The sequence below is a fragment of the Girardinichthys multiradiatus genome, chromosome 18 (genome assembly GCF_021462225.1).
Source record: "Girardinichthys multiradiatus isolate DD_20200921_A chromosome 18, DD_fGirMul_XY1, whole genome shotgun sequence".
NCBI lineage: Eukaryota > Metazoa > Chordata > Actinopteri > Cyprinodontiformes > Goodeidae > Girardinichthys > Girardinichthys multiradiatus.
The window spans coordinates 44,603,636-44,625,533 of record NC_061810.1 but is presented as its reverse complement, the minus strand read 5'-3'; the positions used below and the strand labels follow the sequence as shown (position 1 = coordinate 44,625,533).

Sequence of the window (21,898 nt, the reverse complement as noted above, 5' to 3'; positions counted from 1 at the left end):
TCTCCAACGTTTGCTGGAGAAAAGAGTCGCCTAATCTTTCATGCTGAGAGGAGCCAATTTGGGAGAAGTGACCTGTGCTCACTGCACTCTCACCTTCCGCTTCCTCTCATTTCCTCGAAGTTCAGCACAAACACATCGCTGCATCCTTCCTTTCTCCAATTCATCACTCCCACTTCTGCTTTTCCATTTTTCTGCTAGATAACGCCACACTCATCAGCATGCAGCACCGTGCAGCTGCTCCTCAGGACCCAGCACGCTGGCAGACAGGCAGGCCGACCTGTCAATAAAAGAATCGCGGTAACAGGGCACCTCGGCGAGGCCTCTAGTTCTGCACAGACGTCTCTCTCAGCAGCCTGCACTCTCTCAGTTAATGAGCATGTAATTGTTGAGTAAGCGAAAAAGAAAATTGGAAAAGTAAGGCAGCAGGAGTGGCGATGAGGTGACAAATATAATTGAGAGGTAATACACTGAGGGAGAAGCACAAGTGCAGGTTGTTTATGTGGACAACGTAAAACATAAAATAGACAATTTGTTTTAAAATTTGAACTGCAGGAGAATTGGTGCTGAGAGGAGTGGATGGTGGCAATCAGAGGAGCTGCGGGGGGAAAAACTGTGGTGCTCGGTGGGAGGTGATATTGAGTTTCAAGGACGATGTGGAGAAATCCCACTGAGTCCCCACAATGTAGACATGTGCTGTGGTGGAGCCTCACTGGAGCAGTCAGGATCAGAGTAAAGAAGATCAAAGACACGGAGCTGTGTTCCAAAATTATTTTACATTTACTGAACGCAAGAGGAGAGGAGGCATCTCCTTTTGAACGCATTATTATTTATGTACATTTGTTTAGTAAAAATCCTTTTCAGGACTTCTTTTCCACAGTCAGACTGAATACTCTTGGGAGTTGACATTTTTACAAATAAAATACACCTGGATGCCTCCATTTAGAGTTTTTCTTGGCATGTCCTTCCTGGAAAAAGACCCTGGGGCATCCAGGGGGACTATAATGTCCTTCTGGACTGGTAACAGTTTGAGGTAACCTTGGAAGAAGTTTCAGTGCGTTGCTGGGAACAGGGTTATCTCGGTTTCACTAATGGATAAGTGAACCTGATTCCTGATGGATGGATGGATGGACGGACGGACGGACGAGATGGAATGGATGGAATTGTTTTTGTCTGTTAACACATCTAGATGACAATGTTTTAATTGCGTTTTCTGTGCCCACCACACAAGTAGAAACGTTAGAAACGGTGTCATTGCCCTGCCAAGCCACTAGCAGGCAGTATGTTCTTTGAAACTCAACATCATGTGTATACATACAAAAACTCCTTGCTTAAAAACAAGATAAAAAAATGTGCGCTTTGTTGGACAACCGTCATTATATTCAAAAGAGTCAGCAGCACAAACATTACTCTGCAATCTGTGTCAGCATCAGTAATGCTGCTCACTAATTTCTACTGATTGCCGTCATATTGCGAATTTGACTGGGCTTCCCCATACATAAAGATTCTGATATTCCTGCCAACACGACAACAGAGACCAGGACGTTTTCAGAACGTTACACTCTGGAACCCATTTTTAATTTGAGTAGTTTTCAGAGAAAATGAGCGGCGTTGTGGCGTACATTAACAGAGGAAACACAACAACTCTCCAGTTTTCACCAAAAAACGTCATCGTGTGCACAGGGCCTAAGAAGGTCGAATTAAGCAGTCACTGTTTTTGTAGCTTCTCAACACAAGGTCACATTATTTGAACAAAACAGTATACTAAACTGATGTATACTCGTCAAGATTAAAGGGATAGTGTGAACTTATTAAGTGTGGCTGTGCAGTGCAGTTTTACATCAATCCAAGACAGAAGAGTAAAATCTCAGTTTGGAAACTCGGTACAATTCTCATGGTGGAGTTGATCTAAGAGCAAATTTCCACAATCTAATTCACTCTCCTAAAGAATCTCTGTCTGTTGAGGCCCTAAGATTAGGAAGGTCGAGATGGTTCACTAACTTTAAAAGCACAAATAAACATTATTGAGGGGCGAAATACCAGCAATGTTAAAATTAAAAAGCAAAATATCATGATTATAAAACTCAGGAAAAAGTGTTTCAGTTTTATTTTTGCTTCCATGTAATTCATGAAAAGTTGTGTTAAATAATCACAATTAATTGGCACCAAGTCTGGACAAAATCATTTTTGTCAATGAAGACATTCGTCATCAGTTTGAGTCACAAACCCTTTGGATTGATGTTCCTCACGCAAAACAAATTACAGAGTGACATTTTCCAATAAAAATGATCTTTCCATGTTATTCCAACTGGGTTTTTATGGTTATGCACTCAGTGCCACTCTCCAACAGCCACCCAAGTTAATTTTAAATGAATCTATGTCTCGATCGAAGAGCTCGCAGCTTTAGATCGCCCATCCTAAAGAGCCAGAGCAGCGAAGCATAAAACACGATGCTCTTCCCCAGGCAGCAGAGGCCATCTTTACTGGGGGCAACATGATGGATGTAATATACGTAGCCTTATCTGTCATTAAGCCCTGCTCTGCCCTCCCTCTGCCTCTCAGCAGGGAGAGGACAGAAGGGCTTCAATCAGATTAGTGGGGAATATAACTCCAGAGAGACAAGGCGAGGCTGAAAGCTAATCAGTCATGTCTGCATGGAGAAGACACAAGCTTCGAAGCAGGGGCATCCTTCTCTGAGACACTCTGACTTGACTTGGTTTATGTCAGCTGTCTGACCTTGTTCCATCTCCGCCTGTTTCTCTTCCCAAAGTTAAACCCCCCTGCAGCTTCCTGCTACCCACCGGGGAGTGATGTTGGGCAGTGATACGGTCCTACTGCATCCCATAATATCTGAAAAACAGCAGTAACTGACTCGTTTACCTAAATTTATGCCTGCCGCTCTTGCACAGATGAGTAGTTGCTTTTCGGTATAGAATATAGTCTCTTTCTAACTTTTTTTTGTGCCGTTCCTGTAAAAATGCTAATTGTATTAATGGCAACTGTTGACAAACTCATCAACTAACAGAATCATAGTGATTATTATATAAGTAATTTATGGTAATGTCAAGGTAATATTAAACCAACAATTTGTGATTGTCTTATGTAGCTGGAATATAAAAAGAGTAAAATGGATCTCAAGCTCAAAAAGCTGGCTGGACATTTGCTCAGTAAGTTGCTATACGTAAGATGTCGCAGTTTAGGAATATACTGAAAACATCCTTAAAATGTTTCTGTAACACATCAGTTACTAGGATTTTGTCTGTTGTTCACCTGTTTGTGCTATATCTGAATAAAATGAATTAAAGTATCTGCATTGATCTGCATTGAGTTAAAGTATCTGCAATCTTGTGAACTACATAAGCTAAACCAAAGAAGATTATGTTGACTTGTTAACGCTTCAACTGTTTATAATAACGCCATGGCCGGGAGAATAAAGCTCCATCTTCAAGATTGCGATCATACAAGCCTTCCCAAACACCACTTTAAAAGGATCACACCATGAAAAAAACCTGGCAGAAGCAAAACTGACTGGCCATTGTTGAGAGAAAGCCGACAACACCCACATTCCTCCCATGTGAGACCTAAAAGTATACCTTTAGTTCAGGTTTTCAACAGTGTAAGAAAGTTCACAGCCCATTGGATCCCGTTTTGATTTGATAAGAACATGCTACTATTCCAGCTTGAGGAGATGTGGATAATTTATCAATCAGAGACAACAAAGACACAAAAACTGTTAAATTCTTGGCATAATAAAGGAAGTGATAACTGCATAGGGTGCAGTATTGCAAAGTTCCCATTAGTTTGCACACCTGGATGCAGAAATGCATGTCTTTAGCTTATAGAAATGATGGTCAAGAAAACCAAGCAATATTCTGCAGATTGTGAAACTGCATATTATGGAGGAAGGTTAAGAGCAAGTGGATGTTATCTAAAGCACACACAAGCAAGTGGAAAAAACATTCTTTATTGCACATATGCAGATGTTTTATGGGATTTTTCAAATAACTTTGTAGATTAGCTAAGACGTTTCACTAAAAACATACTGGATATTTCCAAAGGAAGCTGCCCAGATAGAACCCAAAACAAGTTAATGTTGGCAAGTCTACTATGATAAAACAACTGGTGCAAAAGGAAAATTTGAAACATTTGCAACACAGTTGACTGCTTGCCAAGTCTATTAGATTAAAAACTGTAGCGCCAAAGGTTACACCATGGAAAAATGAGCAGAAGCAGAGCTGACTGATTATTGTGAAGATAATAGTTACCTTAAAGGATTTCTGTACCTTTTTATTAACTTTTTTCAATACAAATACAACAGTACATTATTAGTGTAACACAGTATAAAGTTGTTAGGTTGAGGGTAAAAGATGCATCATTTAGGTTTTTTAAAAATTAAAGCCTAATCTTTTCTAAACGCCATTATCTGGCCAAATTTATTCCAAAAAAAAAAACCTAAACATACAGACACTGAAGATGTTAACTGAGCCATTCTTTTCGGTCACTTATTGATTCATTAATGAAATGTTAGTTCTTGGAGATTTAAGCTCTTTAGTTCTCATTTGCGGAAATTTGAGGGTCAGAAGCAAATTAATGCACCATGACAGTTTATGAACTTGACAAATCTCTCAGATGACTTGACTACATTGTCTGCACGTCCGTCAGCTCCCAGCACTTCAGAAATAGCCCAATGACCCTTTTTGTTAAAGATAAGAACATCTAGTGAAGAGGAGGGAAAAAAGGAGTGGTTTGGAGGGGAGGTGAAGAGTGAAAAGGAGGTAGAGGCCGGTTAGGGCGTCTTGCTGCCCGGAAGCCTCTATAATTAGCCCGCCACCGATCAAATGACTTAATGGGTTTGAGTGAAAACAGCAGACTATTTCAGCTTTGCGCTCATATCTCATCAGACTAATGGAATACTCCGGAGAACTTGATTGCTTTTTATCTCTGATCAAGATGGCTGATAGAGGTGTGCAGCTGCAGCATTCATTAAAAATAGTCCTCATCTCAGGACAAAATTATGCAAAACAGAAACGGCTGTGAGAAAAAAAAGAAACGACAGCTCTTCAACTCATCTCCCTGACGAATCATTTCCCATGGATGTGTAAGCGAGAATGGGTTCATAATAACTTCATGTGACAGATATGGGAAACCTCTGCTGGTCATTACTTAGGGGATAAAAAGAGGATGATATCAGGGTCACAGCTCAGACACCAAGCATCAGCCGTGGGTGGACAGAGCTTTGCTGGAAAATGTTAAATATGATCCCTGCAATTAGGCTCTGAAGATCTCAGCAATTCCTAAAAACTGAGCAGAGAGCTGCTGCGTTTCTGCTTACTTTTTTGTGCAGTATAATTAAGTTTATATTGATTGGAGTCAATTTGGGATTAGTACTTCGCTCCTCGTAAAGAGATACACAGATCAGTGTTTGCCCGGCCGATACCAATTTTTACATTTTCTTTTGAGATTTACCTGCCAAGTCCGTGGCTGACAGATTCAAATTTACATTATTAACAAATTTAAAACAAGTGCAACTGAGCAATTACTGCGTGGCTAAAACAGTCGCAGAAATCCGCTCTTTTTATAACCATAATACTTTTATTTGGTATTTTCTGCTGTCTGATAGTGCTTCCACCCCTTTTTGAAGGCTGAATCCACATGTATTTTGAAGAGTCAGCTACAAGTAAAGATGGCAGAAAAACGAGAGAAGGAACGGCAGCAGCAGCAGAGGAAGCATTCATACTCGTCATCTTCCGCTTTATCCGGGACCGGGTCGCGGGGGCAGAAGACTCAGCAGAGACGCCCAGACGTCCCTCTCCCCAGACACCTCCTCCAGCTCCTCCGGGGGGAGCCCAAGGCGTTCCCAGGTCAGCCGAGAGACATAGTCCCTCCAGCGTGTCCTGGGCCGTCCCGTGGGCCTCCTCCCGGTGGGACTTGCCTGGAACACCTCCCGAGGAAGGCGTCCAGGAGGCATCCGGCATAGATGTCCGAGCCACCTCAACTGGCTCCTCTCGATGTGGAGGAGCAGCGGCTCTACTCCAAGCTCCTCCCGGATGGCCAAGCTCCTCACCCTATCTCTAAGGGAGTGCCCGGCCACCCCACAGAGGAAGCTCATTTCAGCCGCTTGTATCCAGGATCTCGTTCTTTCGGTCTGTGACCCAAAGTTCATGGCCATAGGTGAGGGTAGGAACGTAGACCGAGAGAGCTTCGCTTTTCGGCTCAGCTCTCTCTTCATCACAACGGACCGGCACGGTGACCCCATTACTGTGGCAGCCGCACCAATCCGTCTGTCGATCTCCCGCTCCATTCTTCCCTCACTCGTGAACAAGACCCCGAGATACTTAAACTCCTCCACTTGAGGCAGGAACTCCCCTCCAACCTGAAGAGGACAAGCCACCATTTTCTGGTCGAGTACCATGGCCTCGGACTTGGAGGAGCTGATCTTCATCCCAGCCGCTTCACACTCGGCCGCGAACCGCCCCAGTGCATGCTGTAGGTCTTGGCTAGAGGAAGCATTCAATAAACAAAACAGTCAGTTTGTTCATGTAGGAAATCTTTGGATTCTAAGACAGACGAGCAAGATTTGTTCCTCTGGGCATGCAATACTCTCAGGGGAGCTCAATTATGGAAAATATTATAATCATAATTCTTTTGGTCAACGTTGAAGTTATGATTATTTAAAACTTGTACTAATTCAGTTTGGAAACAAAAATACATTTATTGAACTTGAGCAACAATTCATTTCTTCGATCAGGAAATTTTACCTTGAACTTTGAACTTACCTTAACTTTACCTTGAAATAACTGACAAAATATTTATGTGAATGTTGCTTATTATATAAAAATTACACACAAATAAAATAACCAGTATAGTGAACGTCAATAATCTCTGAAAGAACAAAATACTAAATAAAAATGAGATTCTTAAAACCCCAGCTGACTCACTTTGGTCTACCTTTCCAAATCCTGGGATTTTATTTACTGTCCATATTTTAACTGCAATTCTAACTTCGTGCAGAAGAGAAACTTAATATGTTTGCCTTAAGGGAAAATGATTCTCTGTCAGCATCTCCTCGTGGAGGCTGCAGTAATTTCCTTCAGACTGAGATAAGTCTTGTTTTTGCTTTCTCTTCTCCTTAAATTATACAGCGCACAAACATCCCATGTTTATTGCCACTGGGAGGAGAACTGCAGCCACCTCATCTTGCATGAACACCTATAATTAAACAAAATGTGGCATACGAAGGAGGAAGCTTCAGCAGCGTAATTAGGGAGAAAAGCTCGAAGGAGACATTTCCATCTAGTCTTTGAATGATGGCGCATTAACAGTGAGCAGCAGCCGTCCCTCCTTTTTGAGCCATGCTGCGTCTGTGCGTCTCATGTGAATCGTCCAACGGGGCCGCTGCGTCCTTGGCCACCTTCTCCTTGAGAAAATGCTGCATCAGACAGGCTGCTAATGGGGCAATAACATATCCTGATCACCAACAGGAACAGAAACAGCGGCAGCAGTAGTCTCTCTGGGGGTATTCAGTTACACTGCAGTGCTTCTATCTTCTACAGCTCTGACAGTTTCATCGCTCCTCCAACGACAAGGGTATAAAAAAACGATAACCTTAAAACACATACAGTCCTTGCTGCTCTCATTTCTAATCTGAATGATACGAATTGGCAACAGGATGCCAGAATTGGCAGAGAGAGCTTTGGATGAAGCTCATTGGGGAGCAGATTGACAGGGAAGCAGCTGGAACTAACAAGCTCTGTATTCTCTGGCGGAGGATGCAATGTTTGTGCAGCCTTGCTCAGCAAAAAGCAACAGCAATGTGGCGTACCAATCAGTCAGGCAGCTATCAGGAAAACAGCGCCGTGCCCTTCCTCAGCCGTGGGCCTTGGCGTACAGCTGCATGATGATAAGTTCGGAGAGGAATCTAATTAAACAGGACTTCTTGTGCAGCACAAATCATCACAAAGAGAAATAAAAAGGAACAGACACAGCGTCTCAGGTTATGCTACAAGACATCCTGATGCATGTAAATCATGACAGCCGTCAAAAAAACAATCCACCCTCATGCACCGAACCTGAAGTAATCATCTATTGTCGAAAATGAAAATTTTCACCACTCTTCTTTACAACAATGCTTCAGTTCAGTTCATTTTCAATTAGGTTGAGCTCCGTACATTAACTAGGCCATTTTATTCCATTGACTCTTTTCTTGTTTAGCCATTCTGGTGTAGATCTGCTGCTGTGTTTGGGATCATTGTGTTGATGAATCAGTTTGGGTCAGCTGTCAGACAGATGGTCTCACAACAGAGTTTAGAATATTTTGATTTAAAAAAATGCCCAAATCATTATCCATCCAACACTGTAATTTACACACAAAATGAGGTGGTCAAACATCCCCATTTTGGTCTCATCTGTTCAAAGAACATTATACCAGAAGTTGTGTGGTTCATTTAGTCTTTGCAGCCTTTGTTTTGTTGCTACTTTCTGCTGAAAACATGTCCAAACAGCCCATATTTGTTCAGTCTTCTTCTGCTTTGTCATAAACTATAACATTTCACATGCCAACTGAGGCCTGTAAAGTCTGAAATGAAGCGCTTGGCATTTCAGGATCTGACAGTGGGCTGAGTTTGCTGTGACGCTCACTCCTGGAAAGACTGGCAACCATCTTAAATGTTTTTCAGCTGTGAATAATGTCTGTGTGCAGCATGGTGGACAACAAACTGTGTGGAGATGGTCTGATGTCTTTTCTCCTCGGAGTTGGGTTAATAGACATCTGTGTGGTTCAGATCAGAAAAATGCTAAAACTTCAACTTTTATTGAGTTAGTCACAGTTTCTGATGTTCTATCAGGGTGTTCATAGTTTTTCCTACAGTTTCCTAATTTTTAGTGTGTAAAATGAAAGAAGGTGTGCTTTCTTTACCCCATGGCCTTTATACACATAGCAGACCTGATAATGTACAAAACAGCAAAAAAGTTGTAAAAATACTGAAAATAAAACCCCAAGGATATGAATTTCAACTAAAGTTATGTTCAATAACAATAACAATAGAAGAAAAAAAATGAACAGCAGTTGAGTAATTCATATTCATACACTTTCTGCAAACCACAGGAATGAATCTGCTCTTGCTAAATCTATATTGTGCAAATCAGAGAAGGGGCCTCGCCCATGCTGGCACGCGAGTCACTAAACTCCCATAACCAGAGCTGCACACCTGGATAAAACCAGGTGGGGACAAAGTCCTCTCCACACGTGGACGAATGCGGGTCCCTTGTGGATGAGAAAGGCGGCGCCGCAGGCAGCTGTACAAGCCCAGCGTTGACGACAGCAGAGCAAATATTTTATTCATCGGAAGAAAATCTAAAGGAGTGCGTGTGACTCAGAGCCACGGGGACTCTCAAACACACACATGCACAGCGAGAGCAGGGTTGACAGGGTTTAACTCACCTACACCAACAGAAAACGCATAAAAAAAATAACGACTGAAATCGCAGGGCTTCTTTTATAGAGATTAAAGAGGACGCCGAAGTCTCTTGAATGTTCCCCGGTGTAAAGTTACTTTCAGGCCCATCACAGGAAGGGAGCAGCTTGCAGCACAATACAGAAAGGTGTTTGCACTGGAGGCGATGCATTCTTCAGCATGTGAGCTGACAAAAGAAATCAGCCTGTGCCAGGTTTATCCAGAGAGGATTCAGGTGTTGCTGCGTTCACGTTGTTTGGAGGATTGACACAGCGGTGCAGAGGGACTAAACTTTCCAGAGTTTGGAGAACTTTACATTGAAATTAAAACAAAATGTATTAGTTTTGTTTATTGCAGATCTTAATACAGCAAGCAGGATATGAAAATACCAGAAACTGAATGGATGTATGGATGGATGGATGGACAGAAAGAAGGAAGGACACAAGGATGAAAAATGAAATGGAGAAAAAAACTCTGGAGATACAGATATTTTTCATACTCTCGTTTTGTTTTTTCATACTTATCCAGACCTGGAAAATAAAGACTGCATAGGAAACTCCACACTGCGGAGGAAACCAGCTACATTTTGCAGCAGGCGACCTAAGTGATGTGCAGTCATGGGTGAGTTGATATGAACCCACTCACTCCTTTCCAACTCCCCGCTGCTTAGCATCTCTCATCGAAAAGAAGAAAAAAAAAAACCTGACTAAATATGTCATGAGTTACAAGATGATTCACAAAACATTCGCCCACGCAGACACAACCAGCACACTTTTCCAGCCGCAGATAAACAAGAGAGACACCTCAACTTTTTTGGGATAATTAGAGCTCACGCTGAGCCTAGGAAACAAAGGCCGGCGTCGAGAGAACAAGGCTCGCCTGATGAGGCCTCTATTTAAATCCTCAGGATGAGGCAAGAGCGTGCCGTTCGATTGAACTGCTCCAGAGGACGAGCACAGATGGAGAGGAAACTTCTTTGAGGGAATAAAAGAACCTAGATTAAAAACTCAGATTCAAATCAGACATTCCTTCCTGGTGTTAGATGTAACAGGTGAGTCACTGTCTTCGGAGCCACTTTGAAGTTGGATCGTCCCTGAAGGGTGTGGAAATGAGGGAAAGAGTATCTGTTGGAGCAGGGAACTGGGATTAGTAGCTTTCTACTGGCAGATCCATAAGCAGCTTGCGTTTCTTGCTGCTAAGAGGATTCAAAGGACGTCCCAACGAATAGGAGCAAGGTTTTAGGCTCTAATCTACTAACTCAAGAAGCAGAGAGGCTGATTCTCTGCTGGTGGAGTACATGGTAACACCTTCAACCTGGAAGACAAATCTAAACATGAAGGTCGGACAAGCAATCTTTGGGCTGTGGGTCGGTCTGCTCCTTCACCATTTGAACTAGCAGGTTGCCATCTCGTTCAGTCCTACTTCCATTTTGCTACTATAAACAAACCATTTTGTACCCATGTGATTAACCACTGCATATCAGCTTTTTTTCCATGCAGTTATGTATTTACGTACACTACGGGTCAAAAGTTTTAGATACTCTTTCTCACTTAATGGGTTTCTTTATTTTCATGACTATTTAAATTGTAGAATCTCACCAAAGGCAACAAAACTATGAATGAACACACATGGAATGAAGTAGTAAACAAAAAGTGTGAAATAACTCTAAACATTTTTATATTTTACACTCTTCCAAATAGCCACCCTTTGCTTTGATTACTGCTTTGCTCTCTTGGTATTCTCTCCATGATCTTCATGAGGTGGTCACCTGAAATAATTTTCCAAAGGGTCTTGAAAGAACCTCCCAAAGACGGCCAAAGGTTAATATTTCAGTCATCACAGCAAAGAGCGGCTACTTTAAGGAATCTAAAATATAATACATATGTAACGTTCTTTTACCATTTTGTGATTGCTACATTATTCCATATGTGTTTATTCACAGTTTCGATGCCTTCAGTGAGAAAAAAAGTTGAAATCTCATGGATTATTATGTTTAATTGTACAGTTATGACAAGAATTAAGACACCCTATGAAACAGCCTAGACATAAGGATACTTAACATCAATTTTAACACAATATTGAAAAATTCAACTTAATAACCAAAAAATAAAACTGCAGAAAATACCGTTTCAGATTTCTGTTCAATGTAATAAAAATTGAATTTCTGGTGAGGAGTTTATTCTCAATAATATCACATAAGTATAACACATCAGAGATACATAATGAGATCATTGTTACTAAGCATTTTCAAGGTTTGCCCCGTTTCAACCTCGATATTTAATTTGTATCGTTCATGACTGTTGAATCTTGATCAAAATCTCATGTATACTTTAACTCAATTGTACGATATTATCTAGATGTTTTGTATCCCACTTTATTCTCGTACTTTGGGAAGACAGATGTGGATGCACAATCATACCTAAATAGCTCTTAGCCACCTCCAGCTGGTAGATATATTTTCATCGGTGTCATATAACCATATTTTCTATGTGTGGATTAGTTAAAAATGACTTGAAATCATTGAATGTCTAACCTATTTCCACAGAGAATACGCATATGTAAGCAAACAGGTTGGTATCAACACTGGACTATAACCACTACAAACACACATGAACTCTGGATGATGAGACGAGGAATGCTTCTGTTGCAAGACGGCTGCAACCACAGAGCAATAAGCACAGCACCACAGACGCTGCTTAGCTGCCCAGCTCTTCTACATGTTTCCGATTATCCAGCATAGCTGCTCCGTTCCTTATTGGATCTGCCGTTCCCGTTCCTGATGGCCTGTTGGCTGAAATCACTTAATCAACTCAAATTCTCCTTGCTGCATCCTTACTAAAGATTTAAAGCATTTCCTTTCTTCTTCAAAGAACCAGATTTTCTTGGAGTTTTATACAGTGGTCTTCATCAGTAGTTCCCCAGGCCTTTTCTTCTGGCTTTGGCTACTTTTTAATTAAAATACTGCAAGAAATTAGGCATGGATAATTGTGAGACTGTCTTGATATGATAAACCTAAATAATGCCATGGATTTATACAGTTTACATTATCTACTCACTTTTATTTAAAAAAAGAAAATCAACATATATTTCTACTGCTGTCAAAATAAATGTATAAACACCGGGTAAATGTATTTGTATACTTATTGTGCATAATTTTATTCCTTTTCATTATTCTGTGCATAGAGTAACAAACCATAAAAAAAGAGTAGCTGTTTAATTAGTGGGGCTACCTGCTCACGTAGCTATTCTGCAGTTGGTTAATTAGCTTTTAGCTTGTCAACTGTAGTTTTAAAACAGTGTAACCTTAATGTCCTTTTTTCGAAACGTAACTTTTTAAACTGATACCAGTAACTGGACCGATATCTACAATAAATACAATGCATCTAATGAAATGAAGTGTGGTTTTAAATGGTTCCAGATTGCACTATGTTGAAGTGACAAAGCCAACTGGAATGATATGGTTTTAAAAAAAATATTCAGCACAAAAATGTAATGTTATGTTACATAACAGTTTGTAATGTTGGAGATAATCCTCGGAAGCTTAACTCAGCAGAGAATAAAATGTACTGTCTGCATTAACCGTTCCAGATATTCTATTCTTTAACAACCCAGAGGGAGCCATATCAGCAAATACCTCAGAGTGATGCAAGTCTCTGGGTGAACCGGATAGATGACACTAGCCTGCACCCCGTTTTTCATATTATCTCCAGCAGAGATCCAGCTGTTCCCTCTGGATTTCATACTCAAACTAAACTAAACCCTGGTTGTTGCTGCATATTTTTTGACATAAAATAAGATGGAATCTGCAGCACAGATGCTCACATAACTGAGGTTGGAAATTCACAGCTGAAGAAACAAAAGCTCACAATACGGCCCCTCCTCACAGGTAGCTGCCAAAACACAACTGTTTACGCAGCTGAAGAAGCTGGCTTGGCCTCAAACCGAACCAGGAGAGACAAGGAAGAACTGAGCAGCTCCCAGCAGCCCATAAACTTCGGCTGAAGGTTCTGGAGAGCAGCGAAGCCTGACAGAGAAGCAATATGTAACTCTGCAGTCCGATTCCCTGGCAAACAGCCCTTACATGTCGGCAGCCGCTTTCTGTCTGTCCTGCCCCAACATCAACAGTTTCAGCTACTTTCCCATCATATTTAAACTTCATTTTGAACTCAAATGAATTTTTCAATTGATCCAGTTATACATGCCACCTTGTGACAGGAAGCCTGTAAATATTGGATTTTTGCTCTCTCCTGTCTCCAACTCTGAGCTGTATGGCTAGAATAGTATTAAAATATGCAGCCGAGGAGGGAATGCATATTCTCTGCAAGCAAAAAACTAAGAAAAAGGCCTTGTTTTTGAACATCAATCATTGATTAAACCACATGAATCCTCAAGATGGGTCCGACAGTCAACACACAAAAAAAAAACCAAATCTGGATTTTAAACCATTAATCATTTCAGGAGAATCTGCAGCATTGACCTGCAGGTTTGTGGCACAGGAGGGACAGGCCTTTATCAGGGTGCAGCAACACAGATTTTATTGTGGACATAATAACAGGCATTGCCCCCCCCCCCCCCCCCACACTGCCTTCACACACAATCATCGCTTCCACAGCCTCAAAATGGCTGAGCTGTTAACCTTTTTTTGTTGTTCCAAAAATGAGGAAGGATAACAAATTTTTGATAAGTGCCCGGCAGGGCCAGGAGACATCTTGTTGAAAATGTTTGTCACATTTGAGCAGAAAAAGATTGTTTTCACCCTTTGGAGGGGGGCTGGGGGAATGAATTGTTGTGCGGGGGTCTGTTTGCCGTAAAAATGAGAGCATTTTTGTATCAAGACACACGTGTGACTGCAGGCATCACAATCTGCAGTGGTAAGAGAGCAGGTAAACAGGACATCAAGCTTGTATTCAGGATTTTGATCATAAAAATGGAATAAAAGCCTCTGTTTTCTTAGTTTGTTATGAGAATGAATGTAAATGCATTAAAACAACCTGATTACCAATGTGTTGGTTTATTTCTGTCTAATCTTTTATTTGTTTTATTCAGTCACAATGTTTGCTTCTTTATTCCTATTGATTACTCCAAACAAAAGCAAAAACATTCAGCTCAGTAGGGGATAAGCAGGAATGACTTGGTGAAGTTAAATAGTAAAGTGTTACATTTTAAAGGGATTTTGGCGAAAGCAGAGAGAAAACTGAGCCTTTTTCGTAGCGCCGTAGCTCACTCGTATTTTACTGCAGCAACACCTTTCAAAGTTTAAATAGGTTACTGAGAGGTGGTCCTTATGTTACTAAATTTCAAAATATCGACTGACTGAAAAAGTCTGAAAAACTTTTAGTTAAACCACTTTCACGCCTTTAGTTTCATGCTCACTATGCACTGCACAGGGGAGATGAAACTATAAGTCCTAAAGCACGTCTCCCACTGCTTTAGGACGTCTAGTTATATAGAGGGAACGGCCGATCAGCAGAAGACGTCAACATTTGCTCTATAATAACACGTGAGAACTCCATGAACTCTTTGGAGCTCCATAGTTCAACCATGTTTTACAGCAGGAACACCATTCAAAATTTGGGAAGTTGGACTTTAACTGAATTAATTGATATTTTAATACCTATTACAGTTTTTACACGATAACATGTTTATTTTGTGTTTATTTTTTGATTTTACAAGATATTGGTCAGCTTTGGGTGTGATGATGTCGCACTCTGAAGGTGTAAAATATTCAGAAACATCCATTTTAATTTTCCCACCATAGCCCCTGTTTGACTGAGGCCTACATTTTTATTTCCTTTTGCTGTTTGATAAAACAAAAGTGGTGCGGTGGGCTTTTTTGTCCTATATTAATCCAACATGGCCATCCCAATAACATAATCTCAGTAATTGTGAGCTCTCTGATTAGAATTTGATAGAAAGGAAGAGATTTTAACTGTGTGCTTGGGTTTTTTCTTCCCATAGAAAGTACTCCTGTACCTGTTCTTCCATGTTTTGTTTTTTTGCATTGGTTCCAGCATACAGTCGCTCATACTGCTGCCGGTTTCTACCTGTTAAATGGGGGTCGTGCCTTTCCACTGTCGCCACCTGCTTGCTGACGACAAGGGATTGCTTCAAAGTGAACGACTTGATGTAATCCGCTGGACCTCCTTCGACAGACAACGTTTCACCAATTGGAAAAATAAACTGATTATGACCACATTGTATAGAACCTAGGATCGACTGAAATGTATGCGTCTCTCTTTTTGGATTGTACTGGATTGGTCTGATTAAAAGTGCTGAGATGGCATTTACTTTGAATTTGGTTGCTATATAAATACACAGAACTGAACTGGCTAACACAAACCCAGGCAGTAAAAGAAAATTGGTACCAATCATAAATGTATTGTAGAATAGAAGTTGATCATAATTTGACACTTTGATGGAAGGAGGCCATCCTCTTACACCACATTTTGGACCTGAGGTAAAGGATTTCCTCTCCCCACTGTTTATGATCCACTGCAGAAGCCATTGTGTCCCCTGAAGGCCCCTCTGAGCGTCTTTCATTTGATCTCTGCAGCAAAACTCTGCTGTTATTCAACCTCCTACTATAGGACACCCCAGCCGCACATTGTCCACTGACTCACTGACAAAACTGCAATCACAGCTCAGGAATGAGGCGGAGATTGACCTGGAAGCGAGCTGATTAATTATTAAACCCACCTCATAATTTTATGATCTTAAATTCAAGCGAAAAAGCAATAAGAAATGTGTAAACAACAACAGAGGAGATCAGCCCTGCTACTTGTTGGCAAAAAGCCCGATCAATACAGCTCACTTGAAGCCAGATAATGCGCAAGAAGAAGGCAGATAAATAGGTCGTCATGGTCGCTTATTATTGGTCCACAGACATGGCTGGATTTTAAACCAGAATAATTCATCTGAAACATTTACCTCTATGTATCCGGCCAGGCCAGGTACCACAATGCCCAAAACGAGGACAGATATCGCTGGGACTGAACCCATCTTCCAGGCTCCTGATCCGCTCTGCTGCGAATAACTTATCCTCTCAGCTGTGTCTGCGAGCAAGGCGTCCGCAGGAATGAAGAGCAAACAAACCAGGTCCTGGGAATATTTCAGGAGTTCTTTTCTCCCACCAAAGAGGCCAAAATAAGAGGCTCTTTGCTTGTTTTGTTCACGGAGCTCGACTGGAAAGCACCTCGGCGTCGGACTGCTGTGGAAATGTGGACAAATAGTCGCTTTGCCTTTGCTGCCTCCTCCCTCATTTACGCCCCCTATCTGAGCTGAGCCACAGGAGAGGGAACAGCGCCACCAGGCGGCCTCCGTGTGGGCTTAATTAAAATAACATTTCACCAGTCTTTCTGAAGGTTTTCCTGTTTCTCATTAGACTGCTTTTTCACTCATTTTCAGTCCAGTGTGCTCTACGTGTGTTTACTGGGCCACTTCAGAAATTAAGAACAAAATGATTCATACCCTGACAGATTAGGGTTTAATTATTTAATTTTATTACCAATGTTTCTTCTGACTGGAAGTAATGTTTTGTAATGGTTCAGTAAGACTCCCGACATGAATCTGATAGATATTCTGTAGAGGGAGCTAAAGATTAGGGTGATGGCAGGAAGGCCTTCCAACCTCAAAGACTTGAAGCCCTTCACCAAAGAAAAATCCATAAATGACCAGTGGAAACATGCAACAAGCTGCTCAGCTATTATAAAAAGGGTTTGATAGTTGTAATGCAAAGAGAGTTTTCCATTGTTTATTGAAAAGGGTATTAATAGTTTATGATATGCATTTAAAAAAAAAAAAAATGTTAATAGAAAGGATAATTTATTATTGGTGAATTGATACGCATTTTACAATGTTTCCCTATTTTTTGAGAGATGTCCGTCTCATTTCCAATCAGAAACTTGCTTCTTGGTCGAGTTAAAATCCTTTTAAATCTAAATTTGACAGAAGTATAAATAATTTTGGGCTTTAATTCAAATATTTCTAAAGAACCAATTTTACCTTTTGGTCAGCATTATATTTTTTATTTTTCATAAATTCAACAAAATAAAACAGTGTCAGAAAATATAATTAAAACAATAATTAATTAATTAATAATAATTAATTTAAAAAATAATAATTAATTAATAATAAATAAATTGAAGGATTTGAAAGTAAATTGACTAAATTTATTTAGCACTTTTCTAGTAGACTGATCACTTAAAGTGCTTTACACTAGAGCCACATTCACCCATTCATACTCACCATTATGCACAAATTTCTACACTGATACGCAGAGGGGTAGGCAACTTAGGGTTAAGCACCTTGCCAAAGGGCACATCAACATGTGGCAGGAGAGCAAGCTAGAATCGATCTCACAACCTGGGGTCTGGCAGGTTGTGATGGCAGAAAACAGCTTTAGCAACAGGTCAGAATAGAGTACCTATTGGGTCAGACAGCTGTTTACTTCCTCAGAACAAACATGGACTTCTCCTGGTTCTATCAGCTCTCTCGGCCAGAAGGACCATCAGCCTTTGTTTTCTCAGGTGTTCTGTCTGCTAGGAGGTGCATGTTGTTTTTGTGGCCCTGTCTGGACACCCAGGAACCACATGTTTGAATTAGCTGTTTCCTGCGGGCAAACACCAAAAACATGGAGCTTGTAGAAGATTAAAGAATAACGAGGTGAACAAAAACAGAACTGGATTTTAAAACAAGTGGATCAGACTCATCCATTTGTTCAGTTCGGTACGACCTCTGATGGTTCTGTGAGTCTGTTAGTCAGACCACCATTCTTTCCCCTTTTAACTCTCGTCTTTCTCTTTGCCTTGACTCAGCACCAACCAGCACACAGAAGTTGCCCCATCATGATGTCATCAGAAGCCGACCACACTGGAATGATTTCCCATGTCTCAACTGCTGCTAAAAAAAAAATAGATTCGCTTTAAAGACCGTAACTTTGACATGACTGGAAATGCTTCTTAATAAACAGTTTATTGTAGCAGCGTAATATTCATAAACATCTCTACAATGTCAGGAGCACAGTCTGTGGCATCAAAGATTATTGTAACTCAATGTAATGTCCCGATGAAGGCCTTTTCCACAGTCTTGGTCTGAGTGTGATATGTTTGATTCAACGTAGGTGCAAAGTAAATTTTCTTGAGAATTCAAAATGCTTCACAGTGGCTGATTAATTGCATTGGGTTCACAGCCTCCTTGTAAACTAAACAGTTTTAAAATGCTGCTCATCATTCTTAAAATCAAGTGTCACTCAACAGTGTATCAATAAAAAACAGATGTATGTTGAGTCTACTTGCTCTTTAAGCTTCCATCGATCTTGTATCAAAAAAATAATGATTCACATTCTTTATTGCAATAAAATGTTACGCTCTACAACACAGTGGAGTCCAAAAAAACCCCCAAAAAATGGAGTTTTCAAAATTTTAACAAAGCAAAACTAAATGAAGGGAGAAGAAAACAGTTTTAAACATTGATGTTATGGTAAAGAATATAAAGAAGGACCAGTTATTGACACCTCTGGCAAACATCAGCCTTAAAATAAATTGATAGACTTTGTGACCAAAAGATGCCACTTTTTACTGTATTTCTTGCAAACTTGTGTCCTCATTCAGCCGTGTAGTTGTTTTATTTTTTTCTATTGCTGTCACAAGATATGGGCAGATGTAGGCAAGGTCAAAGCAAGTTCATTAGTCAGTTCATTAGTCAGGTTCTTGGATCAAAATCTGCAGCAAACTAAAAGGTTTTCAATCGAGATTTAAAGGAACCAACCTGCACAACTCAGGTTTTCAGGGAGTTTGTTCTGGTGCTAAGGAGCATAAAAACTAAATGCTGCATCACCTTGTTTAATTCTGGTCCTGGGAACACTGAGTAAGCAGGTACCTGAAGACCTCAGGGGTCTACATGGTTCATACTTGTCAAGCAACTCAAAATGCACCTTCCCTCCATCCAGGACTTATACAGGTCAAGGGTCAGGAAAAGAGCTGGAAAAATCTCTGCAGACCCCACACACCCTGCACATAAACTGTTTAGAGTACTACCCTCAGGCCGTCATTACAGAGCACAGTTTACAAAAACCAGCCGCCACAGAGACAGTTTCTCCCCCCAGGCAGTTTCTCTGATGAACATTTAATAGAGTACCAAACAACCTCATACTGAAGTTGCAAATCCACCTTTGTATATGTGTATATTGTATATATGTATTTATGGACATAAGGATATATGCAGAATATATCTTATAACACAAAAAAACAAAAAACAAACCCAGAAAGCAAAGTGTACCGGAGCCAAATTCCTTGTTTGTTGTATGTGCGAACTTGGCAATAAAGCTGATTCTGATTCTGATTTTGACACAAGATTATTTAGTGATTTATAGATCAATAGCAGAACTTTAAAACATATTCTGTCAATCAGGAAGTCAGTACAGACTTATATAATGGGATCCATTTTCCTGGTGCTGGTCAGGAAGCAGGTGGCGGTTTTTTTGTAACCTTTCCTAGACTTACCAACATTAACACACTTTCTTCCTTACTTGAGTGATGTGTTCTCTTGTCTTTCCAATCTGAAGAAAAAAATAAAGGGACTTCTGTATCACTCCATATTTATACTCCAGGGAAACAGGAAGTGGATTAATAATAAAAACATTCTGAACAATAATAAAGAAGAAAGTATGTATTTTTAATGCTTTGGTTTTCATAGTAATTATTAGAGGTGCAATTATTGTGACTTCAGCCATTCTCACACCAGGTCTCAGAAACTCAAAAAATAAAATTTTTTGAAATTCATAAATTAAATGTGTTGTAGGATCCACAGCTTGATATTAATTAAGTTTCAAGTTATTGTGATGTCATTGTTCAAATAACAGTGTACGACATAATAAGACTGCAGCGTTGTATTTATTTATTAATTTATTTGAGATTAACATCAAAATAGAAAAACTAAATTAACACCCATATGAGTCAGCATTTGAAAAATGTGTTTCATCACTGGTAAAACGTTTTAATGTTGTGTCCAAACTCTGATCAATGAAACTTCTACATTTAAATCATCCACCACCTGTTTGCTGAAACGTCTGCACATTTTGGAACTCTGTCATTAAGGAGGCATTAATAAAGAAAATACAATAATCTGTTCTACTAAAAAATAGTCTGTACTGTCGCTGAACATTTGGCAACATGCATATTAAATCTATGGACAAAAAAAGACATTTTCTTTGTTTTGTTAATTTAAGAAATTCAACTTCTGTGTTTTGATTACTCCCATTTTTCCCTCAGATGGCTCATTAAAAGCTTCATGGCCTTAATTTGTTTGAGGTACAGATTTTCAACAAAACGTCAGTCAGCAGATGTGTAAAATTATCTAAGTTTGCATATGTTATAGGTGTCCCTTGAGACAAAAACCCTAAAATAAAATAAGAAAATATGTTTCCTAAAGATAACAGAAGTGTGGAATGGGCAATAAGGTTAATTTGTTTATGAATAACAATCTCCACTTCTCCATTAACAGCGTTTGTAAAATGTAAAATGTAGTAAAAGCTCCCCCAACCACTCTCTTTTCTGAATTAATAAACTTTCTTTGCTCGGTTATGTGAAGCCTAACTGTTTAACTGTGTCTGCTGCTAATAAGATCTCGGTACACACACAGTAGGATGCTACCACTGCAGAGGTGGTATGCACCACATGTGAAGCTCTTCTCGATGTTCAACAGACATTTTACTTTGCCCACTAGTGGAGCAGATCAATACAATGTCTCATTAGGTGGGAGAATATTTCTACTTGAAGCTAACTGAGAGCTTTGAAAACTCTAAATGATTGATGCATCATTAATGTTGCTCTGGCTGCTCTGCCAGAAGCCTGATGATGACCTGCCGGATATTTTTTTCCTGAGGATTTATTTATTTTTTGACAGAGGATTTCTACCTCCCATTTAAAGCAAGCATCTGTTGAATTGATCAAGTTCCAGTTGCTTGGTTTCTGACTACATTAGGAACATTCTGGTAGTTTCAGCTCCCAATGATGTGATTGCCTCAGGAAATCACTGAAGCTATTTGAATTCAAGCTTAGAACATAAACTCCAAAAAGGGGAAAGTACCTGATGGCGCTCCTTATAAAAAACTTCTCTATGTACCATCATAGTTTTGTATTCATGAGACTAATTATGATTTTGTTTATTCTTGATTAACCATTACCCCATTAATATTTTAATTTATTTATTTATTTTGTATCTGTTAATGTTTGGCTCCCTTTTAGTGGTTACTTTGAGAAACTAGGTCATGAAATTCCTTACAGCTTTTTAAGCATACTACTTTAACCAGTGTATCTATCTAAAATTAAATCTAAATATGTGCATTATTATTATTGACAAAGTTATACTTGTAAAATACAAAGGTAAACATAATAATATAATATAATATAATATGATATAATATAATATAATATAATATAATATGGATGTTA

General features: G+C 39.8%; 1 protein-coding gene across 5 annotated transcripts in view; it reads right to left on the bottom strand.

The window, feature by feature from the left end:
• aplp2 (amyloid beta (A4) precursor-like protein 2) overlaps positions 1–16,674 on the bottom strand; it is an 87,411-nt gene extending 70,737 nt beyond the window's left edge. For 4 of the 5 annotated variants that reach the window (XM_047391463.1, XM_047391465.1, XM_047391466.1 and 1 more), the window contains exon 1: positions 16,377–16,674. In XM_047391463.1, coding sequence (XP_047247419.1) covers positions 16,377–16,448 — 72 coding nt within the window. In that variant the 5' untranslated portion in view covers positions 16,449–16,674. The remainder of the gene's footprint in view (positions 1–16,376) is intronic. The other variant, XM_047391464.1, reaches the window with a different exon arrangement.
• Positions 16,675–21,898: the final 5,224 nt, after the last annotated feature.